At 39.2% G+C, this 25,618-nt stretch overlaps 2 protein-coding genes across 3 annotated transcripts; both read left to right on the top strand.

The window, feature by feature from the left end:
* The first annotated feature begins 3,792 nt into the window (after positions 1-3,792).
* smarcd1 (SWI/SNF related BAF chromatin remodeling complex subunit D1) lies at positions 3,793-17,740 on the top strand. The gene is made up of 13 exons (XM_070902325.1): positions 3,793-3,978; positions 7,948-8,123; positions 8,725-8,767; positions 9,594-9,716; positions 10,347-10,469; positions 10,712-10,828; positions 11,049-11,150; positions 11,282-11,443; positions 12,472-12,569; positions 12,689-12,824; positions 14,091-14,213; positions 15,235-15,336; positions 16,185-17,740. The coding sequence occupies exons 1-13, from the start codon at positions 3,793-3,795 to the stop codon at positions 16,236-16,238; spliced, it is 1,545 nt and encodes a 514-aa protein (XP_070758426.1). The 3' UTR covers positions 16,239-17,740.
* Positions 17,741-19,376: 1,636 nt separating this feature from the next.
* On the top strand, positions 19,377-24,329 carry gpd1b (glycerol-3-phosphate dehydrogenase 1b). Of its 2 annotated transcripts, none has more exons than XM_070902229.1 (8): positions 19,377-19,440; positions 20,833-21,010; positions 21,099-21,239; positions 21,371-21,509; positions 21,912-22,024; positions 22,521-22,757; positions 22,874-22,980; positions 23,729-24,329. In XM_070902229.1, exons 1-8 carry the CDS (start codon positions 19,394-19,396, stop codon positions 23,823-23,825), a joined length of 1,059 nt encoding a protein of 352 aa, XP_070758330.1. In that variant the 5' UTR covers positions 19,377-19,393; the 3' UTR covers positions 23,826-24,329. The 2 variants fall into 2 exon arrangements, with proteins under 2 accessions (XP_070758330.1, XP_070758331.1); XM_070902230.1 differs by having other exon boundaries at positions 21,168-21,239.
* The last annotated feature ends 1,289 nt before the right edge of the window (positions 24,330-25,618 follow it).

Raw genomic sequence — 25,618 nt, forward strand, 5'->3', positions numbered from 1 at the left:
GGATATGTAAAGATTTCCTGCAGTCTTGTGGTCTTGTTGTCAGCAGATCCTCTCTGAATAAGGTTAAATCATTATGCGCCCTCATTCAGCGCCCCCAGTAAAAAGATCAGAGATGACTGCTCCCTCCTTGCTTTCACCTTGTTGGTTGACACTCAAATCGGAGGAGAGTACAAGAGAGAGATGCTTCTGTGATGCAATCGATCCCAAACTGCCTGCCCTTCTTAAATGGCTCCAACACCCTCAGCTAATCACCCCAGACAGCTGCATGTGATTTGGAGGGGGCTGTTTTCACGCAGGGAATCTCTGATGTCTGTTATATTTTAATGAGACTTGTTGTGCACATGTTTTCACCCACATCTGTCAGTCTAATCATGCCGTCTGCTGTCACTGAACATGCACTCATGCTCAAGATCTTTTCATATTAGAGATAATTTCCTCCTAATCCTATTATCAACACCAACAAGGAGATTACGCTCTTGTTTTACAATTCCTTAATGCAGTGCAGTGTGTTTTCCAATAACACACACACTCACACTGAAAATCACTCAGTCAAAACTGGTTCAGTTTTGTGTTAATATAGAGTAGCACCGACACAATACTGGGTTAACTTGACCCTGTACCAAAGCGTTGTTTTGGTGTGATTATTCTATATTACTGTTGGGTGATTTAGCTGTATTTTATGTTTAAGAAAAATCTGGTTATTTTGACCCAGAGTTAGACAAAATAGATAGCTCAATGTTTACCATAAAACTGTTCCTTTATGGTACGTTTTATGTGCAAGTGATATTCAAAACTGCAAAACATATATGATTAACGATCAGTGACAAATTGTGACATGTAAGTTTAGATGGTATGGTGAGGTATGGCAAGGTAAGGTAGCTCAGTCTCACAGCAGCGGAGACATGTAAGGAACAGAAAAGGAATAATAATAAGGAGGTAAGGAATACAAAAATAGGGAAAAGAAGAAAGAAAGGAAAAAAAAAGTCCAGAGAAAATCAATGGAGAGGAGCTGCTGCGAAGGACGCCTGCTCACGCTGGTGCCATCGAATAAGAGAGAGACAAATAAATAAAAAGAGCTAGATTAACACAGTTTCCCAACCATTGGGTAAATAACCCAACTGTACATTTACTGTAAGTACAATTTTGAGGTACTTTACTTGAGTATTTCCATTTTATGCTTCTTTATACTTTTACTCCACTACATTTGAGAGGTAAAATGTATATTTACTTATATGGCTGTTTAGTTACTTTGTAATACAAAATATGATCAACAAATATATGATAATATGAAATGGGCCATTCTGCATCATGAATACTTTTACTTTTGGTACTTTCAGTATATTTTGATGCTAATACTTTTATATATTTTTGAATGCAGGACTTTCACTTATACCATAGTGTGGAGTATTTCTACAGTGGTATTACTACTCTTACGTAAGTATAATTTCCTAATACTTCTTCCAACACTGCTGAACAGTAATATGAAGGGACCCTAACACTGGGTAAAAACAACCCCATTGTCTTGGGTGATTTTCTACCCAAAGTTAACCCACATATTGTCCCAATACATGGCCAGTTTTGAGCCAGTGGTTTTTACTTTACATTGCTGGATCTATACTGTACAGCAATGGGTTATGAAGAAATGCTTGAAGCAGAATTGACGCTCCAGCTTATCTCCGTGCTCTCACTCCTACCAGCATGTCAGATGAGTCACGTTTCTGGTGTAAATTTATCCTGTCAGATCTCTCACTGCAATTAGGATGCTCAGCCATTTGTCATAGATAAGGCTGCGGCCGACTCCTCTGGGCTCCACTTTACATTCTGCTCGTTAAGAGGATTAATAATTACAACACAGTCAAGTTTCTCAGCGCTGAAAGACGCTGTATTAGATTAGACCTTGGTCCGCCTGATTTGTCCTTTCATTTGTTTAAAGTATGAACCTTTACTCATTTAATATCCAGGCTGTCAGGAGGCCTGTAAAGGATAAACCTAATCAACTGCCATCTCAGGGTGTAAAATCCTCTCTGGAGATTTAAAGCACAATGCAGCAAATCAATCTTTTTTGTCCTATGAATGAGGATTTTAGTGCAACTTGTTCCATAAAAACATAATGTATCCCCCCCCTCCCTTGTATGCACTCACACAAGCACACTCTGATCAAACACAAATTGGCTATGCTAACAGATGGGATGCCGTGTTTTGTACTGTTGGAGCTCCATACTAACTGGGGGAAATGTAATGACCTCAAAGTTTGGAAACAAGAAAGTGTTTGATTCTGCTCTTAACTTGTTGTTTACTTATTAATACAGAAACCACTTCAGGGGCTCAACATCCTTTCTCCAGATTAAACATAATGATGATGGTATGAATTCAAAGAAGGCCTCGTAAAACTGTTTCAGTTCAAAAACCGTCCAGGAGGTGCTGCGGTTGTGATTTAAATTCACCTAATAAACAAGAAGGGAGCAGAGTTACTAATTTATGAACCCCTGCTGTGATGAAAGTTGTTTTTCATTTGTTTTCATTTGAATTTCCCAAATGATAATGCCTGTAATTTGTGTGATAACTCAGACCGAGATTTAAATTTCAGTGGGAGCACATGTGACTTGGCATTCAAGTTAGCCATTATGAAGACTTAGTTCAAAGACTAGTGTTTCTCCTATCAGGTGTTTTGGTTGTGTGTTTGTTTAGTACCTTTCAACATTCAATAGAAGAGAGATTCCTTTCATGTTATTATGTTTTTTGTCCATTCATTTTTAAGATTGCACAGGTTAAAATTAATTTACAAAAACACAAAAAGCCCACATATATTCAGTATGAGGTGCGCACTTCTTCTACACTTTTCTGTGAGAGCTCCAGGTGCTCTTTGGTTTGGTTTTAATCCAGTTTGCAGTGTCCAACTGGGTGACATTACAAACAAAAGGAAATTAACCTTCTTGACAAACCCAGACAGGGTTGTTTGGTTTGGGTTTGCTGTACATTCAGAAATCAAGTGTTTAGCAGGCAGTGAACAGACTGGCTTACATGTCATAGTGATATTATAAAAAAGAAAAAAGAAAAACAGATTTTGTTACAGTTTGGCTATAGTTTCATTTTTAAGGAAAGTGTGATTACTTGTGAAATATTTTGATTGAGTTATTTTTGTTTTGTGTTTACATATTTCATTTTGTGACATATTTTATTTTGTTAAATTGAAGACTTGTGGAATTTATTATGTTGTAATTACAATAATATTTTTCATATTTTATATTTGGGAGGTAGTGTGTTTGACCTACATTTTGTCTTGATTTGAGTGATGTTAAAACTTGCTTGACTTGCAAACATGCATCAAACCTAAGTGCCAAAGATTATGTTCAAATAAAGTGCACATAGCAGAGTAAAAACACAGGATACACTGTACATACTGTAAACATATAAGCATACTTATACATATTTATAAAGTAGCAATAAAAATGATGTAAGGTGACTATGTTTGAATTTGTTAGTTATTTATTAACTCTAATTAACACTAATTTGTTATCATTATTATAATCCAGTTGATTATGTAATTTATTACAAATGCTGTGCTTTATATTCAGTAACTTGCTATATTTCAGAATAATGTTCCAAATGTCCTTTAACTACTTTAGTTTATAAATCATTTTATTTTTTTGACGCTCATCATAATCAGAGTTTTACTGCAGTACCATCGACATACACCAGGGGTCGCTGAGGAGCCATCAACACCACCCAAAACTCTGTTCTCGCTCTCGCGGTAGCTCCGTGCCTCCACCGGCGGCGACATTCAGAGAGGAGATGGCGGCCAGAGGGGGGTTTCAGACGGCACCAACTGGAGGTGGTGGTGGAGCAATGGGACCTGGACCACCGGTACCGGGCGCAGGACCAGGCATGGGCCCCGGGACTCCTTCTGGAAGGATGGTACCGTCGTCGGCCGCGCAGAACCACATGTACCGCTCCCCGATGCCCGGGCCTGGGTACCCGGTGAGATATCACTCCATCTTTGCTGCTGACGCGTTAGCCAGTCCGCTAGAACAAAGCCTCTTACCGCTGCTTTGTCACTGGCGGCTAACGTTAACCACCATCACCGGTGCGGGCCACAGCTCAGAGTAGCTGGCAGCCCCGCCGAAAAGTGCGTCCCCGTCAGTTAAACGTTTTAACCGGTCACTTTGAGTGACTATCAGAGTTTTGTGTGATGTTTGAATTTGCTAACCCTCCCGCCCGCTAACATTAAGGTTCGCTAGTTAGTCACGGTAGCCAATTAGCTTAGCCTGCTAACGTCGCTAGCAGTTAACCGTGTTTCGCTCAGTTTGCTTGGTAAAATAATGTGAAGATGGCTTTGAGTAGTTTGTCAACAGTGTGCTGAGGGGAGCCTTTAATGTTAAGCGTCGTACTTGAGAAAGTTGAAGCTTTCGTTGAATTAAAAAGTTAGCTTAACGGGTACAAAACGTTACCATGCCTTGTCCACTTTTGAATGAATAGGGTGCACGAAGCCGCAGTTTGTATTAGTGCAAATTATCACATGTTAAAAACGGTAATTACAAGAGAGGTATAAACTAGGACCAGCCTGCCCCATGTGTGTATAGTAGTTGTTGTTTGTGGCATGCCAGCTGGTGTTTTCCACTTTGCAGAGGCAAACTTACTGTCACCCGGCTGTTAAAGGTATTACACAACAAAATAAGTGGACCAAGATGGTTATTCTACAGAAATTTTGTTTTTCAAGCTTCCACTGTACAAGACTTGAGCTGCAATTGAACATCTAAGCTGCTGGAGCCACAGTTGAATCAATTATTAAGAATTTATTATCTATTATATCAGGGATAAATTGTATAGCACTGTTGTCTTTTAAGTCCCTGTTGTTAGTCAAAAGCTTCTTTATCTATAATAACTGATCTCTTTAAAGAGTCACTTCATCCTGAAACTTGGAGTGTTGTCTGTCATTCCCAGTAATATTGGTGTGATTTAAGTTTGGAAATATTAAGCTAAAGCTCACTCTCGCAATCAGTTTTATTTATACAGCCTTGACACAAATTTGCCTCAATGAACTATCTGTGTTGCATGTAATGTACTCTATCCTCAGACCCCCAACTGAGATAAGAAAAGTGTGTAGCATTTGGTTAGTGGGCTCAACATGCCTAATATTGCACTTCAAACACTCAAAAGCAACAATGGTGTGATGAAAAACTAGCGTGAAAACGTGTATTCAGTGTTCATTCATTTGCACCAGTAGTGTGAATAAATATAAAAATAGAAAATATTATATATAAAAAAAATATAAATTAGCTAGGAAGAATTAAAAAAAGAGGGGAAAACAACATAATCGGGTCATCTCTACATTTCTACTTTGCTTTAGGCGGATTTTATATATCAAGATGTTGTAGAAGATATGCCCAAGATTTTCCCTATATAAACAGACATTTCAAGTTATTCCAAATGTTGTAACAGAAACTACTTCTTCTAATCATCTTTGGAAACAAGGTGGTTGTTTCCAAAGATGTTTACTTACAGTCTTTAAAAATCATTTTTTTGCCTAGTCGCGTTCCCATCTTCAAAGCTGATTGTATGTGATAGTAGTGTCCTCTGAGCGTCCCAAAATATCCAAGTCTCTGTGGAGAAGGATAATTTGTTTATATTCACTGGAGAACAAGTAAGAATTATTAAACCAAAATAAATCTTAACATTGGACAGTCCCAAAATAAATGTAACAGGGTTAAATTGAGACACTGAGTGATGAAATTTGTGTAAAAGACTTTTGAATAATGACATATGTTTAATTTTAAACTGTATATTGTGACTGGTGTCCAAATTGCTTGTTTTGTCAGACCAACAGTCCAAAACCTGAAAATATCCAGTTGACTCTCACAAAACACACAAATTGCAAACAGATAGTTAAGAAGATGGAATTAGGGAATTGACAGAAATGACTAAAACAATGATTTTTCTTTTCTGTTGATCAGCTAATAGTTTCAGTTCTATTTAAAACATAAAGTGACTTATTTCATATGGGTACTCTTGTGACTGTAAAACCCAAATGTTTCCAAATGCGTGACGTTAAATATGTTTACCTATATGCTCCATCCATATGAAGAATACACTGTAGATGTGTCAGTAGATACTAATAGATTATAACTTTTTTAATATTGTGATCTGCGGTTCAGTGAGGTTTTTTTGTATTTGATCATGCATTTTGACCTAATGTACTGTCATAGAATGGCACATTTGTATTTTTGTATTCTATATCTTGATAGAAAGTCATTGGTCCGCTGCAGTTGTAGTTTTTGCTGCTAAGCTACTGACAACCAGAAACATAGTTCAGTGAAAGGATGTTTCATCTTTTTTTCTCCAGTGTCCTTGACTGCTTTCACTCACACAAGCAGCTTTTCACAACATAGTCAGAGAGACTTTATACTCTGAATACTGCAGAGCTCCAGTTGTTCTCAGGTAAACCAAGGTTGTGCTATATAGTGTAAAGAGCACTTAATGATGAACATGTAGTCGCTTACTGCCCACACTGCGTTGTGTGGAAAAGGCAGAGCGCATTCATCGAGCCTGTATTGTTGACAAGTCAATGTCCATCACTCTTCTTCCCTTCCACCCTCCACCATAGGCTAAGGAGAGGGTGTGCTTTGCCGTCATTTGTTAGACTGACTGCTGGAGGGAAAGCTGCAATCAGTGATTTGTCATTTATCCGTTGTTCTCACCTGCACTCATGCAGTTAAATACACGAAGTCGCCTGTTTGAGGTCTTGGCGCATGGCTTGGTGAGTTGGAAGTGGAGGTTGTTCTGTATTAACTTGTTTGAAGGAGCCGGCATGCAAATTGTAGCTACCACTTCTCGTAGGACGTGGCAGACGCGTATGTATGTGGATTTGATTTATATTTTCTGTAAACAGTACAGAGCTCTTATGTGCTGCTGATTATAATCTCAGATTAAGAAAATGTCTTAACGCAAAATTTGGACATAAGGAGATGTGTTGCTAATGTTTTGCAATGTTATTTACGTTGACATTTCCGGGCTGATCTGTGTGTCATTTGCTGAATTTTATTAAACCGTCACATTAGACAATATCCGTATAGACTAAATTGAAAAGATGACAGGATAGTAGACCTTGATCTGCTTTTATCCTCAAAAGCTGTTTCAAAGGCTTTGATTACACAAATCCACACGACCTTGTAAATACAGTTTGCTTTACAACAACCAGGATTCTTTGCACTCTTAGCATTTTTAGCATTTTAGATGCACAAGTCATGGGTCCATAAAGTAAATATAAAAATATAAAATACAAACATTATCAATTCTTTAATTTGCTGATTTGCAGCCGTAATTAGATTATCTGACCCCTTAGTTAAGAGGCGCGATGATGTCACTGTAGGGTGTTTCAGTTTCTTTATACGCACTTGAATTCCTCTTTTTGAATCACGTTTTTCTATAGGGCTTGCAGTTTCTATGTAGCTACAGCAGTGAATCATTTATTAAGATGCAGTGCATTGTAGTTCCAGCCACAGCTCTAGATCTGCCATTGTAGCTACAGAAAATGGAATTTGAGTGTGCACGGGGGTGGTGCCAGGGCTGAATTCTTTCTCACAATCAGGGAGAATATTGTGTGTTGACATTATATACATTTTTAGGGATGCAACCAACAAGTATTTTCATTATTATTTAATCTGCAGATTGTTTTTTGATTCATCATTTATTAATCAGGAAACAGGGGCAAAAGAGGAAAACCTGAGTCTATGTTTGCAAAAACTAGCCCGTGTACCTAAACCACTTAAAACAGAAAACACGTCAGGTATGTTGGTCCACAGACTGGACAAACCTGGTCAATGCAGTTGGTCAAATATCTCTATTCTCAAGACTTCAGGGCCATGAAGTATCTTGTGAAATAAAAAACTAATGTCCAGAAAATCTTTTTCCAGAAGTTTTATGAAATAATTTCCCCCATATTCTATGCAGAGACCAGGCATGCCTCCATCCAGCCGTATGACCCCGCAGGGACCAGCCATGGGCCCCCCAGGGTACGGTAACAGCCCAGTGTCTCGCCCTGTGATGCCTGGCGTGATGGACCCGTCTCGCAAGAGGCCCGCCCCCCAACAGATTCAGCAGGTGCAGCAGCAGAATCGCAACCAGCAGTAAGTGCCCCCCCGGCAGAAACAGTGCTTTTTCACTTCAAACAGATAACGCTAAACTTTGATTATGTGCTATCGCTCTGTAAAGAACGTAATATGTTTTTTTGATTGTGATCAGAGGTCTCCATGGGTTTGCTATTTCAGCCCTGCAGGCACCCACTCCCTCTCACTCTCTGGCTTCAGCTTCACGTCTTCTGCTTTTGTTTGTTTTGTTTTTTTATCCATTGATTATCTTTCAGTAACAGGCTAACCCGCTAGTTTAAAAAGAAGGAGAGGGAGTACAAGTTGATAAGCGAGAGAATCAAAACTTGAATTGGCACTACATTTGGAGGCATATAGAGGACAGTGTATTCACATGCATGGATACGCACAATAATGATAGTATCATCATCAGGATTAGATTTCGTATTTGAAAACATGCGGCTAACTGCTCACATTACAGTAAATATATCCTACACTACAACATTTGTTATTGGACTTGTACGATCCTGATCCCACTAGCCCTTTAGACCAGGGACTGAATCATTATGATTATGTTAATGCAGTATTGCTCCGCTGTGACTTGCACTCAAACTTATCTTGTTTTGATAATTTTATTTTACAGCACAAAGAAGAAGAAGATGGCTGATAAAATTCTACCTCAGAGGGTGAGTATTAATCACACAGCACACCATGGGAAACCATTAATTCTGGCCTTGATTGTGTTGTAGAGATTACATTTGCTTTGCCATTTGAATTTCAATTCAGGTGGCTTCAGACAAAGGAAAGTTGGTCTTTAGCACTGTTTAAAGTACTAGAATTAAGACTGCACTGACTGCAAGCACTCGAGATTACTTACTTGACATTTTAGGCACTTTAGGCTTACTTATGCCCAGTGTGTTGGGGTCCATGATGGCCAGACCTTTTTATTTTATAGTTTTCCTTTTTATAATTGTGTTTTCCTTAGAATTGAAACTCCCAGCTCTCAAAATGCACTCATTACTGGATGAGACATATATTCTGCTTTCAGTCATGCTGACTTTTGTCATACTTTTTTAATCCTGTAATCTTGGTATTCAGTGCAACCACTGCATTCTGAAACCTCCATATCTCGACGCTGCACAGCTACATATTTGAGTGTATTCATATCACGTCTGCTTGTAGCTTAAGGAAATGTAGAAGATGCACTGCAACTGTAGCTTAAACTACAGTCTCAGCATGTTTGATTGTTGTGTAGAAGTTGTTGGAGCAGTTCCATCTGCTTGCTGTTTTATTCCTGTTATTACCAAATTTTATTTAGCACATGTTCAGCACATATTTGAGACAGAGTAGGTAAAATGGTGTTATTTTAATTTATTTAATTTTATAATTGTTATTGAAGACCACTTCAAGCGATCAAATTGAAAACTCTACAGTGTGTTCCTCTGAGTGTGCACGGTTTCTGTTCATTGGATGTTGCACCAGTGGTCACCAGTGTCTTTTGTTGTGTCCCAGATCAGGGAACTGGTCCCAGAGTCTCAGGCTTACATGGATCTGCTGGCTTTTGAGAGGAAGCTGGACCAGACCATCATGCGCAAGAGGCTGGACATTCAGGAGGCCCTCAAGAGGCCCATTAAGGTATGTTTCAATTAAAGTTTTCACTCCTGGTTCCCTTTATCGCCGTAGTTCAGACATGAAAATAATTTCAAAGCCATTCAGAACCCTAGGGGGGCTCCATGCACCCTATAACTGTAAAGTCCTGTTAATCCAGTTACACAGGTTCCCATTTAAAGGTTGGTTGTTTTTTTTGTGACGTTACTGTTGAACCAGGTCTCAACTCATGTGGATTCTTGAAGTAGATACTGATGCTGCTATGTTTTCATTTTTATAGAAAAGGAAATACTGGTTGTTGGTTTTACAGACTGTTTTCATGTAGCAGTGGACAAAGAGATGTTAGTATATTGAAGGGGGACAACATGCCTGGGTAATATGTGGTGTTTTATAGAAGTTGAGTGTCCTCTAAATGTCCACATTCAGCAAACCATTAAATTGATATAATCTTAAACATAGCTACACGCTGCCACAGCAGAGCTATCTCATCTATTCCTTGAGGAAGAATTGACTTTATCGAATGAAACAGAACGTGACCCGTGGGATTTTAAGGAGCATTTGTGTCCACCTGCGCTGATTATCAGTGCAGATATCAAGTTATTGTTGAGTGAGCGATAACACATCAATTTAATGTTTCTTTTGACTGATTGTTTCCAGCAAAAGAGAAAGCTGCGGATCTTCATATCCAACACTTTCAACCCCGCAAAGCCAGATGCTGAAGATGGAGAAGGCACAGTTGCATCATGGGAGCTACGTGTTGAGGGGCGTCTGTTGGAAGATGTAAGCTTCATGATATTCTTCACAATATATTGGTTTAGGTTTCTGAAATATTAATGTTTTCTGTGGGTACCGTATTAATTTATGGCGTAACACTTAAACAGTAGTACATTGAGCAAAGACTATGAAATAGAGAATCTTTAAACTTATGTTTTAATGTTTTACCAACACCAGTTTTATATAGATATTTTAAGCAAGATTGCTTGCCTTCATATTTCCAAATAACAGTAACATTTGCTTTGCAGACGGCCGTGTCCAAGTATGAAGCCACCAAACAGAAGCGGAAGTTCTCCTCTTTCTTTAAGTCTCTGGTGATTGAGTTGGACAAGGACCTGTATGGTCCAGATAATCACCTTGTGGAGGTATGATGGAGGTTTATTTTATGTATCTGAATACATACATCTGCAGATATTTGCACAGTTTTCCCTTCTATATAATATTGTATATTTTTGCTTAAAAAATGTCAAAATAGTTGCCAACTAAATTAAATTAAATTAATTTAATGCTAGGAAATTGTTTGTTGCTGCAGTGACAATCGAAATACTCTTAGTTGTTATTAAAATGTCCTTTATGTAATTTCAGTGGCACAGGACTGGTACCACCCAGGAGACTGATGGTTTCCAGGTGAAGAGGCCTGGTGATGTTGGTGTTCGCTGCACCGTCCTGCTCATGCTAGACTACCAGGTAAATTCTCAGGGGTTTACCTGTTTACTGCCTCTCAGTAGGCCCTGTTAGTGGAGAGGACACCCAAAATCTAATTACAGATTGCTTTAATCTGCTTTGCATTTCCGTCATTATTTCTTTGTACCAAACAGCCCCCTCAGTTCAAGCTGGACCCCCGGCTGGCTCGTATGCTGGGTATCCACACCCAGACCAGACCTGTCATCATTCAGGCCCTGTGGCAGTACGTTAAGACCCACAAACTCCAAGACCCTCATGAGCGTGAGTTCATCAACTGTGACAAGTACCTGCAGCAGGTGAGTGGAGTCCTCCTGTAACGTAACACAACTTAAAATAAACATTAACCTACAGTGATATAGTGTTTTGTTACTTAAAAATACACCTAAAGAGGCCTTTTTGCTCTTTTAAACCTGATGAATACAAACTGTAACTGGTGTACAAATCTGGAATGATTGTTCTGGTTAATGTTGTACAGTCCATCTCTCTACACTTCCCTCTGTCCTTGTAAGGAGACTCTCGCTCTGACTAGTTACCCAGTGGATTTATTTCTCCCGTGCCAAGATAAACAAAGGATTGTGGAAAGATAATGTATGAAATAAATTTGCTGGTTAGCTTACAGTTTCCTGTTATCAAAACAACGATTAGGAATCTAGTAAATATGGAGTAGAGCCATGAATTTAAAGCTCATTTTTGCACACACAAAAAAATGGTCACAACAGATAGCAGAGAGACCAACATACCCGAGGACAAAAAATGGAAGACGACTGAGTGGATTATAGCAGATGTTGGCACAGAGGTGGCATTGGTTCATTGCTATGTACTTGTCCCTATAAAATAAACAATAGTTTAAAGAATAACCGACACATTAGAGGCTGAACTGTGGAATGAAAACATGATGTTGTTTCTAAATTATTAGTGATTAGTAAATAAATGTATGTAGAATATACTGTATTTCTTCAAAACAAATAAGCATACAAAAACATTCAGGGCACCGTCACTTACTGGGAGCATAAACCTGCCCAGAGACTGCAGATGAAAATTAGCCTTTTGGCTAAATCTGACACATTTACATTATATTGATGTAAATTAGTGTGTGTTGTAAAATACACAAATAAGCAAAGTAACTCGTACAATTTTTCCAAAACTCTCTCCACAATTGGCAGGTTAACATTTGGCCGAAGCTTTAGTCCAAAGAGCCTTCTATAGCTCTAAAAGTGTGCACATGTTTAGCTAAATCTTTGGCTATTCTTTGATTTTATTCAGCCACCTGATGTTGAGTCCAAATTGTACTTGCTACAGTAAGTGTGTTGGTTTCATTTTGCAGATCTTTGAGACTCAGCGAATGAAGTTCTCTGAGATCCCGCAGCGCTTGCATGCACTCCTGATGCCCCCAGAACCCATCATCATCAACCATGTGATCAGGTAACCTCATATCAATGATGTATAAGCTCCCCTATGTGGCATCTTCAATTAGTTTTACCCAACATAAGAAGTTACAATATATCCACATACTACTAAAACTAAACTGTATTCTTTTACAGTGTGGACCCTAATGACCAAAAGAAGACCGCTTGCTATGACATTGACGTGGAGGTGGATGACACGCTGAAGACCCAGATGAACTCCTTCCTGCTCTCCACAGCCAGTCAGCAGGAAATAGCAGGACTGGACAACAAGGTACAGCCCAAAAGCCACCCAGAGAGACGCATTCCTCGCCTGTGTAATGAAAGGGAGTTGAGTTTCCGGTTTCCCGCAGTATTTCTGTGCTTTTTGTGGGTTTTTGATCTATTAAATTGCTAAATTCCTCCCGACTGTAGAACAACTTGCACTCCAGCAAATGTCACACGCACTCCTTTTCGTAAAGGAGTTTGAAATGGCACTTAATTCTTTGACAACTTCCATATGTTGTGTAAAGGCACACTCAACTTAAATGTAGTGTGAATGGACAGTTTCTTTCATTGAACCCCTGCTCCATTGAGCCGCCCTATAGATTTGGTTCCCATTTTGTGAGCCTGCTGTGGGCAATTTCACACACATCTGCTCTCCCAAATTTTTGCCTTTTTTCTAGCCTGTTTTGAGGTCAAGTCAGGTCTTCTTGACCTCCTGCTAGCAGCCATTATCTTGGCTGGGATGGCTGTAATCACATTGATAAAGGACAGAGCCATTCCCCTGAAAGACGTCCTCCTGTGTGGCCTTTGTTCTGAGACAAGTCAACAGTGTAAATGGAGAGAGCTTGTTTATAGTTTACAGGCGCCATTCATTTTGTTTCTTTGTTTTGGGTTTGGTGACGATTACTGATATACACCCAGTTCCTGCCGGCCTGATATCACAAATAGTTTGTAGCATAGTCTGTCTTAGTTTTTCTCTGTATGTTTATTGTCTTTTGACACCCAATTGATCATCAGATCCATGTAAACCAGGGACAGGACAGACATTCCTGTTATACCCGTCTTATATACAGTACCTGTGTTTAACCTCTGTCTAACCCTTTTACCAAAGACGTGATGCCCTGCAGTATCCCTGTGGCATGAGACAATGCAACCATAGAATAAAGCATCAAAACTGAAGCAATTAACATCAAAATCACGATACTAAAACTCTGTAAAATACAGGAAATTATTCTGCCGCTAAGACTGATGAGCAGTACACAATTGTAGGTTGCTGTAGTAACGCAAACACCAGGTACACAGCAGAAGATGATTTGTCGCTGTAAATGGACATCAAACTGCTCGTACTCATGCTCATCTTGGGGTGCCATGAAATAAAAATTGTTTTGGAATCACTGATGTAAAGAACACTTGATGGAAAATGGTCATTAAGGAAACACCTGTTCTCACTTTCTCTCTGTCCGTGATATTCCATCTGATTAATCACATTTAGTTAATACCATATTAATTATTTTAAATCAATGACCCTTCTCTTTTCTGTGTTAATTCCTCTCAGATCCATGAAACCATTGAAACCATTAATCAGCTGAAGACCCAGAGAGAGTTCATGCTGAGTTTTGCCAGAGATCCTCAGGGCTTTATCAACGACTGGCTGCAGTCCCAGTGCAGAGACCTCAAGGTGAGTCAGTCCGTCAGCACTGAGTCTACTAGGAACTTAACGCACTTTTATCTGTGGTCCAGTATCACCGCAGGTACCATGTTGCTTCTGTTTTAAAAACAAAACAATCCACTTCACAGTATCAGAGCTATTGTCAAAGTACAGTGAATCCCTAAATGTTTTGTTTTCTGTGCGTTTAAATAAGACGGAACATTTCAATCAAGTATTATTTCAGGGACAGATGTGTAGTTGGGGTGTCAGTCAGTCAGAAGAATAAATGTTCTGTCATTTTGTGTAAATGTTAAGCAGCTGTTCAGACAGAAATCCATCATGGATAAGAGCAATATCAAGTTTTTCTTTATTTGAATAGAAGGGTGAAGGATGTCATGTGATGCACACACTTTTAGGCAGATTTATGATTTGGGTTATTTACATAAAATAAACTTGACAACCTGTTGAAAACCCATTCAAATGCATATTCTTTAGGTATTTGGACCACCTGGAAAGCACTGATCATCACCAATAGATGATGGATAAAAAAGAGCATCTTAGTTGGAAATGCTCTCTGTTAAACGATTGAGAGCAACCTGACATGCATTAACATACCCTCTGGCATTTCAATGCCAGAGTCCCTTCATCATGCTCTCTGAAAACACAAGGCTCATGCTGCTCACTCAGGTGTAGCAGAGGAGAACAGAGTCAAAATAGAGTGTGAAACATTTAATAACATGTTTGAGTGCGTGTTCGACTCTAACTGCTGACCAGCTGTCGCCCACCTGCAGCGTTTGTTCAGCCGAATCCCTGTGAAATTGAACCAATTCAGTCTGAAGCTCGCAGTCTGCTTCCACAGCAACAACCCAGTCAACCTCATCAAAAAAAAAAAAAAAAAATGAAAGTCCTTGTGACAATATGTTTGTCATAGCTGCGGTTAGATTCAGGTGCTTTGATAGATGTTATTTATCCTTACAGGATCGGTGCTGTGTAATTTCTCAGCTGTAGGACCAGTCGAGGTGTGTCTAACTGCATCTTTCTCTGTTTACAGACCATGACAGATGTGGTAGGAAACCCAGAAGAAGAGCGAAGAGCAGAGTTTTACTACCAGCCCTGGGCTCAGGAGGCAGTCTGTCGCTACTTCTACTCAAAGGTAATCTGTTCTTCCTCCTATATTTTAGCTTCTTTATTTTTAGCCATGCTAGCAGCTCAGCTCAACCGCTTTGATCCAAACTTAATTATCTCAAGAACTATTCAATGAATTGCCATGAAATTTTGTACAGACATTCATGTTCCCCAGAGGATAAATCCTGTTGACTTTAGTGATCCCCTGACTTTTTCTCTTGTTTGAGACATTCGTGGTCTTTTGTTGTCGATTAATCTACCGATTGTCATTGTCATTGAAATTTCTCTGATTGCTAAATCTTTGATAAAAAAACTGTTTGACTGAATCAAAATGTTTACGACATCGGTTGTGTTTTCAAATGAAATAGCAAGAACTGCAAGTATTTCCTATCAGTCACTTCTGGGGATGTAATCAACAATTATTTTTATAGTTGATTAATCTGCTGATTATTTTCTCATTTGATCTATTGTTTTGTGTGTGTGTGTGTGTGTGTGTGTGTGTGTGTGTGTATATATATATATATATATATATATATATATATATATATACATACATACATATAATATGTAATTGCTTATTGTTTCCAACCAACAGTCTAAAACCCCAAGATATTCCATTTACTATCGCATACCAAACCATTTGTGGTGTTTCTGCTGGAAAAATTACTGAAACAATGAATCATATCTTCTTTACATCAACATGGTAGCATTGTCATTGTGAGCATGTTAGCATGCTGAGGTTAGCACAAGTACAGTCTCACAGAGCTGCTAGCATGGCTGTAGACCCTTAGTCTTGTTGTTTTTATCACACCCGTTGTTGACCTTTTTATCATAGCATTGTCTCCTGGTGATTAAATCTGTGAAAACATCTCTCAGGTCCAGCAGAGGCGGCAGGAGCTGGAGCAGGCGCTCGGCATCAGGAACACCTAAAACAATTTATCCACAGCCGGCAAACAAGGAGACCTGCTGTCGGAGATGACTGACGTGTCTGTGTGTGTGGGCAAAATAAATTCCTCTTCGAGTTTTCAGACAAACTTAGAGAGACATAGATACTAGATGGCTTTACCGTCATATAGGATGTCCTTTTTCATCTTCACCCTACAGCTCAACAGTTTGGTTGCTACTTCCACTTTTTTGCATTTTGTTTTGTTTTCCTCACACCAGAGCTCCTTGAGCACAATGTATTTTCCCTTGCATGCCTTACCTGGAAGCATTCCTCTCATTTTGTGCCCACACAAAAGTACAGATTGTACACAAATGAAAAGCAAAGGGCAGATTGTGCCTGGCAACTTTTTTAATGTGTTTCGTCCCTGAATCTAAAAATATCTTAAATCAGCTGGAATGTGTTGATTCTGCCTTGGCTCTTTGTTCCCCCTTTTGGAAAGTAAATTTACATTTTACACTCCTAACCCGGCCCCCAGATGCTTGCCCATTCCGTTAGATATTGATTGTGATTGTGTTTGTAATCAATCAGGCTACTTTGCTGCACATTGGCTGTCCATGTGTCACTTTGTCTTAAGTTCTCATTAGTTTGTTTTGACAGTTTGTGCCAGAGTCTGTTGTACAAGAAGACGTTTAAAAGCTCAGTCATGACAGAATATACATCTTTTGTTAAGAGTGGCATTTAGTATGAAGTTTTCTTTTTTTTTGTTATTATCAATGATCCTTGTTTTAAAATATGTATTATATCAGTACTTGTCTTGTTAGCTAGTACAGATTATCAAGGAAGTAGCTAGTATGAGTACCTCTAGTCTATATAGTTTTGTAAATACTGAGCAGAAAAAAACTGAAGATGGATGTGAAGTAAAATTGTATCTCTTATCCTGGCAGATGTTTTTCTTAACTCTTTGTCTATGCTCAGATAGTTGAACCTGTATTTATATTATTAACCGGACCTCGCTGTTGGAGCACAGTGATTTAGCTCTCCACAACATAAAGACAGAGGCAGTTTGACGATCCACTGCTCTGCAAGACAAGATGTACTCAGCATCCATGTCGCCTGCAAGCTGGGAAAAGTTAAATCTTCTGCTTTTAGTTTTGTGTATTTTAAGTACGTGCAGAGAAGCCATAAACACTTGAACAAGCTCAGTCGCACACGTGGCCGAGCAGATTTAAAGAGTCGTAGCTTCCTCGCACACTGGCTGAAGACCTGACGCCTCTTTCAGTTTAATGGTTGTTTCCCTTGTGGAAGGTAACGATGAGTGTCCTGGCTGAATTTTTGCGTGTGTGCATTTCATTAACGAATTCCAAGAATACACTAATGTGGGTTTGGGGCGGCTACATGATTTGAAACGAGCGGTGGGTACCTCTGGGGTATAAAACACAACACTGGGGGGACTGTAGTATTATTTGAATCTGCAGACTTTTTCATGGACCAAACCTATTTTTCTGTATGTTCTTATTATGTTATAATAAAGGATATGTAAAATGTACCTGTGTGTGGGACTTTCTGTGAAAGCCAGTGATTTTTCTTTTACCTTTACATAATGAACAACTGCTTTAACATTCCTGTGTGGATTACTGCACGTAAAAATTATTTCCATTATTGATTTATCTGCTAATTATTTTCTAAAGAATTTTTTAGAAAATATCAGAAAATAGTTACCAGCCTCAAGGTTAGAGCTCTCTTAAGGGTCATGAGATAAATCTGGGAGCTTGTGAGATTAATGGGGTAGGAAAGTAAAAAAAACTGTTTTGAGGACTATTTTAAGGCCTTTTCTTTTATCTTTGTTTGTTATGAAATTGTGGATAATTTAATTTTTGGGCCTTGAAAACTAATTTAAATGAAACCACCTGAGAACTTCAGAGGTGAATCTTTTTTTGGTGAAACTGCTAACAACTCAGACTTCTGAAACATGAAGAGGCCACAACTCCACACAGCTTCTTTGTAAGGGGTCGCAAGCCAAAAAGGTTGGGAACCAAAGGTTTAGTAGAAAATGGAAATACTCAAGTAAAGTATATATAGCAAATCCCACCGAAAGATGGTCTGACACTTGACTGATGATTTCAGATTTATTACAAATCTCAAAAACCACGGTAAGAGCTGGTTACAGAACACAAAACAACAACTAGCATGTCAGTCACCTTTCCATACGTTTTTAGAATATTACAACCTAGTGCACATTAAGCTAACACTAACTTAAATAAACAAACGGTTAGAAAGACTTATTACAGTTCAAAATTAATTCAAGACACAAACAACCTCTGAATATCACAGTATTTTAACAGATATTAACCTTGTGCCTCTTCGGGGGCTGCTACTACAGCAAACCTTTCACTCAAAGTGCCTTCATTTTGCCGTTACTGCAGGAACTTCCTGTACATATTCAAAATAAAAGCCCTTCTATACCAAACAGGAAATAAGACAATATGTGCTTAAACAGGCAAATACGTAATAAAAGCAACTAAAATATTGTTTAACTGGGCTATCTCTTTTCTAGGGCTAAAACATAAATTGGGTTATTTACAGTACCTCAAAGTTGTGCAGTATCTAAATTAATGTGCTTAGTTAATTCCCACCACTGGAATTCACACTGCAGCAGCAGCTGTACCTAGAAAATATTTGGCATTTGTGTTTAAGTTACCTAAATAATGAATGAAAACTTCTGTCGATCGATTAATCAACTACAAATCATTTCAGATTTAGTTTGTAATGTATTTGAGGGATAACAATATTTCCACTTATGATAAGACTGTGTGAACTTACTAATATAACTACTAAGAGGCAGCAACCCAATTTACTATTTAACCAAACGAATGAGCTGTGTTGATCATCATGTTACTCCCTGAGCGACTCAAGTTTGTAAAATGTCAACTTGCAGGAGACAGACTTGAGTATTAAATACATCACTGTGTAAAGAGGCTGCAACACATCTGAATCATGGGCTATCCTGTTGCTTGTGTGAGTGTGTGTGTGTGTGTGTGTGTGTGAGAGTAAAAGAGAGAGAGTTTGTCCCTGAGAGGCAACAGAGCAGACCAACCAACAGGAGAGGGTGTGCCCGAGCCTCAGCTGTGTGTCTGGTATAAATGTCCCGTCTTCAGCGTGTTTTCACACCAGCAGCAGGTCCATCTGGACGGTCAAACACATGATGGCAGCGCCGAAGAAAGTCTGTGTGGTTGGCTCTGGTAACTGGTGAGTGAAGTGGCTTTTAGGGGGTTTGAATTCACCTTAATGCACTTTTGGATGTCTTTCAGTTTAGGGTTTAAATAGGAAGCAGGGTTATAGTCACCATACTGGTATTTTTGTTCTCTAGATTGGATTTCACACATGGTGAAACTTTTTGTGTGAATGCAATCTAAAAGTTGGCAAACTTGGAAGAATGAAGGCAACTTTAGCATTTGTTAACAGCAGGTAAATAATTCATGAAGTTAATAAACTCGCCTGCTGTTTTGCAGAGTGCACTTTGCTTTGCAGAGTGGAGGTCCTCTGACACTCTGACTGTCTGAGTCTATGATGACCTTTCATGACTCCAAAATCTTCATTAAAGAAGCAGCAGCTCCTGCCTTGTTATTATACAGTAGTATTTGTGCTGAGTCAGCCTTCACGTGGTGTTGCTATCCTCCAGCCAGCATGACATTTAGACTAGTCAGTGGTGGAAGAAGTATTCAGGTACTTAGTTAAGTTAAAGCAGCAATACCACAATGTCAAAATACTCCATTAAGAGTGAAAGTCCTGTATTCAAAGTATTACAATACTAAAGTATTAGAAGTAGTCATTATGTAGCAGAGTGGGCCTTGTCAGTGTATATTAAATGTATTATATTATTATGGTTCTTATTATTATTGGTGCATTAACATGTAAGCAGCATTTTTAGTACTTTCTTACATTCCACAACTGAGATTAGTTCTGACAGGAAGGACGTTTAACTGATAGGTGCTAAGGAATGCCAATTTACTGATACTTAATATTGATATATGATCTCATAGCTCTTAGCCCATGTTATGTGGATATCCTTTAAATGTGACTCTCCTCATGCCAAATTATTGGTCTTCTGGTATTCATTTTTCAACTGTGGTGTTATATGCAGCCGGAAAACTATGTAAGTCATGTGACACTAAATGTCTTCCCTACAATCCAGATGACAAGAGGTCACAGGTCATTTTGACATCTGTTCACTATTAGAGAAACGTTACTGTCTTTAAATCAATAACAAACTGTCAGAAATTATCCATGAAATATTTAAAATCAACTCTAATATTTTATGAACATGTGCAACTTCTTTAATATCAGTTAATAGTTGATGCCAAAAACATTTCTTTTGTACAAATATATGAATAAATAAAAAGTCAGTATCAGCCAGAACAACATCAGGCAATCAATATGAACTCCAGACCAGATATATGACAACTTTTTGTCTTCTTCACCACATCAGAACTGAGAAACACAATGAAATCCATGTATTAATAAATTTACATATCACAGGGGAAAAAACATGGGACATTTAACCTTTTTGTGGGAAACAATAAGTTCAACCAGCCGTTGCCTTGACACCAGGGAGATCACCGTGCGTCTTCGTGTCCACAGGGGCTCTGCCATTGCCAAGATTGTGGGTGCCAATGCAGCCAAGTATGACAAGTTTGACACCACAGTGAACATGTGGGTGTTCGAGGAGATGGTGAACGGCCGTAAACTCACAGAAATCATCAACACAGACCATGAAAATGTGAAATATCTGCCCGGTCACAAGCTGCCCCCCAATGTGGTGAGCATGAAAACACACAGAAGTCATTCACTGTTTGCTTTGATGCCATATGTTTGAAGTTTCAGCATATTTCCTCTCTCGTCTGCAGTTGGCTGTTCCAGACTTGGCTGAGTCTGTGAAAGGAGCCGACATCCTGATCTTTGTGGTCCCTCACCAGTTCATTGTGAGAGTGTGCGACACCATCAAAGACCACATCAAGAAGGACGCTGTAGGAATGTCTCTCATAAAGGTAACATGGAGCAGGAAGTCACCAGTTCTTTTAATATTTGAAGATTTCACAATGCACTTAAGAATGGGAAGTATAAGTCCTCATGATGCAGAAGGATTTTGGTTGATCTGGTGGTCATTTGTGTGCTCCAGGGTGTCGATGCGGGTCCAGAGGGTCTGAAGCTGATCTCTGAGGTCATCAAAGGGAAGCTGGGCATCACCATGGCGGTCCTCATGGGAGCAAACATCGCCAATGAGGTCGCTGAGGAGAAGTTCTGTGAAACAACCATCGGTATGTGACATGTGACAAGTTTTGTTCTTGAGTCAGACGTCTACAATTAAAGGCACAAAGTGACATTTGTCTCTATGAAACTAGATGCACATTGAGTGAGGCTCCAGCTCCGACATCTTTTTCCATTCATTTATTTAAAATTAAAGATTGTTGGGTGCTCTATTCCAAAACATGATTTAAAGCCCCATGAATACATGTTTATACATCATTTTGAGCCATTTTGGTGTATTTGAAATGAAATCCTTTAATTTAACATAGAAAATCCTGAAATTGAAAATTTACTTTGAACAGTTTGTGACTGAACGATACAGTCTTATTTGTTCTAAATAAGCATATTTATTGTTTGATACATTTATAAAGTATGGAAACTGATGATGATCTATTGGTTATTGTTGGGCACAGGGTGCAAAGACAAGGCTTACGGGCCCATGCTGAAGGAGCTGATGCAGACCACCAACTTCCGTGTGACTGTGGTGGAAGAGTCTGATGTTGTGGAGATGTGTGGGGCGCTCAAGGTCGGCCATCAAACTGATTTACTCCTCGATTTTCACAACCATCCGAGCATTAGTCTAAATTTTAATGTCAAGTCTGTGCTTAAGCTCTTAAAAACACATTATTACATGATCAAAAATAGTCAGTTTACAAGACAATGTTTTTGTAGTTTCAAATTCGTAGAGATCTACTGATATTTCTCTTCAAATTCAACATTTGACAACATTTGCTAACAGTCTGATGAAAACTGATGTTACAAAGAAAAATATTACAAACTAATCACTAATAATCTCAGTGTTTTTGGTAATTTGGGAGTTTTTGTAATGTGGAAATAATAGGATGTGTGTATTTGCTGGCAGACACCAGTCAATAGATGATAGTTGACATGAAAATTATGTATTTGGAGTCATTGCTTTCTCATCTAAACAGTTAGATTCCTCATATGCATCAGTACAAACCCAAACAAATAAAAAGTGCAATACAACAACAGCAGCATCCCCCCCTCTACTGTTGCTGCAGAATATTGTAGCAGTGGGAGCAGGTTTCTGTGATGGCCTGGGATTCGGTGACAACACCAAGGCGGCGGTGATTCGTCTCGGCCTGATGGAGATGATCGCCTTCTCCAAGTTCTTCTGCACAGACAGCCCCGTCTCCCCCGCCACCTTTCTGGAGAGCTGCGGCATCGCTGACCTCATCACAACCTGCTACGGCGGACGCAACCGCAAGATTGGCGAAGCTTTCGCCAAAACAGGCAAAGTATGAGGAGCAGATTCTGTATCCCTCTGTGTTTCTCTCTGGTCATCTCTATCACTCCCTTCTTATGAAAGCCATGAGAAAGTAACATCAAACACCAAATGTCTCTCCCTGCTTAGACCATTGAGCAGTTGGAGAATGAGCTGCTGAACGGCCAGAAGCTTCAAGGCCCAGCGACTGCAACTGAGGTCCACCAAATCTTGAAACTGAAAAACATGGTGGAAAAGTAAGTTTGTCTCATATTTTATTGAGAGGATCTTAATCACAAGATGGCTCGTTTATCATTTCTATAATTACTGATACATTTGAGGATTTGACTGGTGTCTTTAGAAAATGAATGAATTTCATGGTATGAAAAAATTAACATAGTTTGAGGTTTTGCTGAGATGAGAACACTGGAACCAGTCTCATGTTTGCACGGTAACCACAGCTAACAGCTAGTTAGCTTAGCTTGGCACAACGACTGAAAACAGGAGGAAACAGCTAGCCTTGGTCTGTCCAAAGGCAACAAAAAACAGTAAATTGTGGTTTTATGAGAGGTCCTGTGCTGGATTATGTCTTGGCCAGGCACAGAAACTTCCTGGAGTCTTGTCATCACTGTGAGGCTGCCAGGCAACCACCAAAGACTTCAGGAAGTCTTCATCAAACCAACTTGTCACTTCTACGATTCATTTTTTTTTGTAGAGATTAAACAAACAAGATATAACTTGCTAATTAGTGAGTTTTACAGATGTTTCTAGGTGGATTTTGTTATCTTTGGACAAAGCCAGGCTAGCTGTCTCCCCGTTTCCAGTCTTCATGCTAAGCTACCCAGCTGCTGGCTGTAGCTTCATATTGTAGCCTACAGGCTCGAGAGTGGTACCAATCTTCTCATCTCACTCTCGGCAAGGAAGTGACTAAGCCCATTCCTCAAAATGTAGAACTGTTCCTTTAATCATTTCCATCATTCTTAAATCATTGTTTATCCTCTCCAGGTTTCCTCTTTTCACTGCTGTTTACCAGATCTGCTTCAACGGCCACCCAGTCACAGAGTTCATCAACTGTTTGCAGAACCACCCAGAGCACATGTGAGGGACAGACATGAGGACTGATGAATGGGTGGGAGTTGGGAAAGGACTTTTACACTACTGTTTAGCCCAGGTGATTATAGAGGGGTAAGGTTAGGTGAAGACCGTGCCTAATCTTGACTGCTTAAGCGGAGTTGCCCTCTTTACCTGAGCTGCTGTGTTGACCTGCTTTTATTACACTACTGACAGAAGTAGCTCCTGTTTTTACTGATTAGACACACACAGAACATGTCACAAATTGTTGCAGAAATCCACCAAGTCTTAAAAGCTTAAAAGAATTTGAATTACTCTGCCTTACACAATACACCATCCTCCGACCTGAATATTATGAATAATTTCTTGGTTAAAAGTGCCTTAACTTGCCTGTTCACTGACTTGTATGTTGAACAAAGCAGTACGCACACAACAGTTACCACTCCCACTGTGTTGTTTCACTTCTGGACTTAAGATGTAACCAATTACCTAACAAGATTTATTTTGGAATAAATTATTGAACTTGTTGACTTTGTGCCTGAGTTTGTGTCTGATGTTTTGTTTTTAACTTGCTGGTATCTGCCTGCAGGATACACTCATATACACCCCTCCAGCCTCACTGTAACCTGACCAGAGCTCAGTCAGGCTGCCACTCTAAACTCTTCACCTTTACCATTTTCTAGAGCGTCTACTTCAACCTTTCTTTAATCGCACATCCTGCCTCAGTGTGTTGTTCTGTATGGATTATTGATGGTGCTGTAATTCATTCAGCGCAATTATGAATGCCTTCATAATCAAACATTGTTGTGTTATTCAACCCTCTTGATTAACAAGTTTTTTTTTTTTTCATATTCTGTTGATTCATTCACAAACATCTCTGGAGATGCAGTCCTTTTCTGCATTCTTTTTAAATCCAAGAAACCAATGTGTGTTCATTAACAGCCATCTGTCCACCACTATATGCCAATGTATCCCATCAATGCCCAGTCTCTGTAAGTCACAGGGGATAAGAGTTTCAGCCAAAGGCACCATGGAAAACAAGGGGGTAGCCTATTTCCTCTGGCCTTGAAGTAGTATTATACATTCCTTGCCTTGCCAGTATTCTAACACTCTCTGTGTGTGTTCTTTGATCCCACAAATGTCTTTATTTTTTTATTTTTAGCAGCTGAACCATGAAGTTACATCATTTGCCACTTGTTTAAAATGTGATTCCCTTGCTGAAATCTCTTGCATAGTTATTGAGTCAACTGCCCTGTGAGATCTCTAATAATAACGCGCTCCAAAGGGGCAAATGTCCATCTATAATTAGACGGCGGACAGCACTGCAGCTGCCTCACCCCTGCTTAACAACACAGATGGAAGGATGCCCCTTTTTTCCAAATTGCTACACCATTGTGGTGCCATCAAAAGTAATAATGTGACAGTCATATATCAACCACTCCATTTTTAAGTTTGCATGTTTTAAATTACAAATATTATTAAGTTGACTTTCAGCGGGGCGCAATGTATGCCTGAGCCCTTACAGAAATAAAATACCCTATACTTGTATAGGTCAAGATCACATTCATGGTAATTTGTAGTTGTAGTACATATATTGACCACACGGGTGTGCCATCACATCAATCACAAGTCCATCACTCCCGTCAGCTTTATCTACCTTTGATATGGTACCTTTTATCTACCTTTGATATGGTACCTTTTTCTGCCGGATTGTGAACGGAAGCTGTTAAACTCCCAAGGTATAAAAAGGTCTGATGACTCAAACATTAAAGTATCTGACTACAGTCTGGCTCTAACAGAAAAACAGCAGGGATGGATGCCATG

This window comes from Enoplosus armatus, chromosome 3 (assembly GCF_043641665.1).
Source record: "Enoplosus armatus isolate fEnoArm2 chromosome 3, fEnoArm2.hap1, whole genome shotgun sequence".
Taxonomy (NCBI): domain Eukaryota; kingdom Metazoa; phylum Chordata; class Actinopteri; order Centrarchiformes; family Enoplosidae; genus Enoplosus; species Enoplosus armatus.

Coding starts and splice junctions, on each gene's coding strand:
- smarcd1 (XM_070902325.1), top strand. CDS start 3,793: ATGGCGGCCAGAGGGGGGTTTCAGACGGCACCAACTGGAGGTGGTGGT. Junction 8,768..9,593: donor ATAAAATTCTACCTCAGAGG/GTGAGTATTAAT, acceptor GTTGTGTCCCAG/ATCAGGGAACTGGTCCCAGA. Junction 15,337..16,184: donor GTCGCTACTTCTACTCAAAG/GTAATCTGTTCT, acceptor AACATCTCTCAG/GTCCAGCAGAGGCGGCAGGA.
- gpd1b (XM_070902229.1), top strand. CDS start 19,394: ATGATGGCAGCGCCGAAGAAAGTCTGTGTGGTTGGCTCTGGTAACTG. Junction 21,240..21,370: donor TAGGAATGTCTCTCATAAAG/GTAACATGGAGC, acceptor TGTGTGCTCCAG/GGTGTCGATGCGGGTCCAGA. Junction 22,758..22,873: donor CTTTCGCCAAAACAGGCAAA/GTATGAGGAGCA, acceptor CTCCCTGCTTAG/ACCATTGAGCAGTTGGAGAA.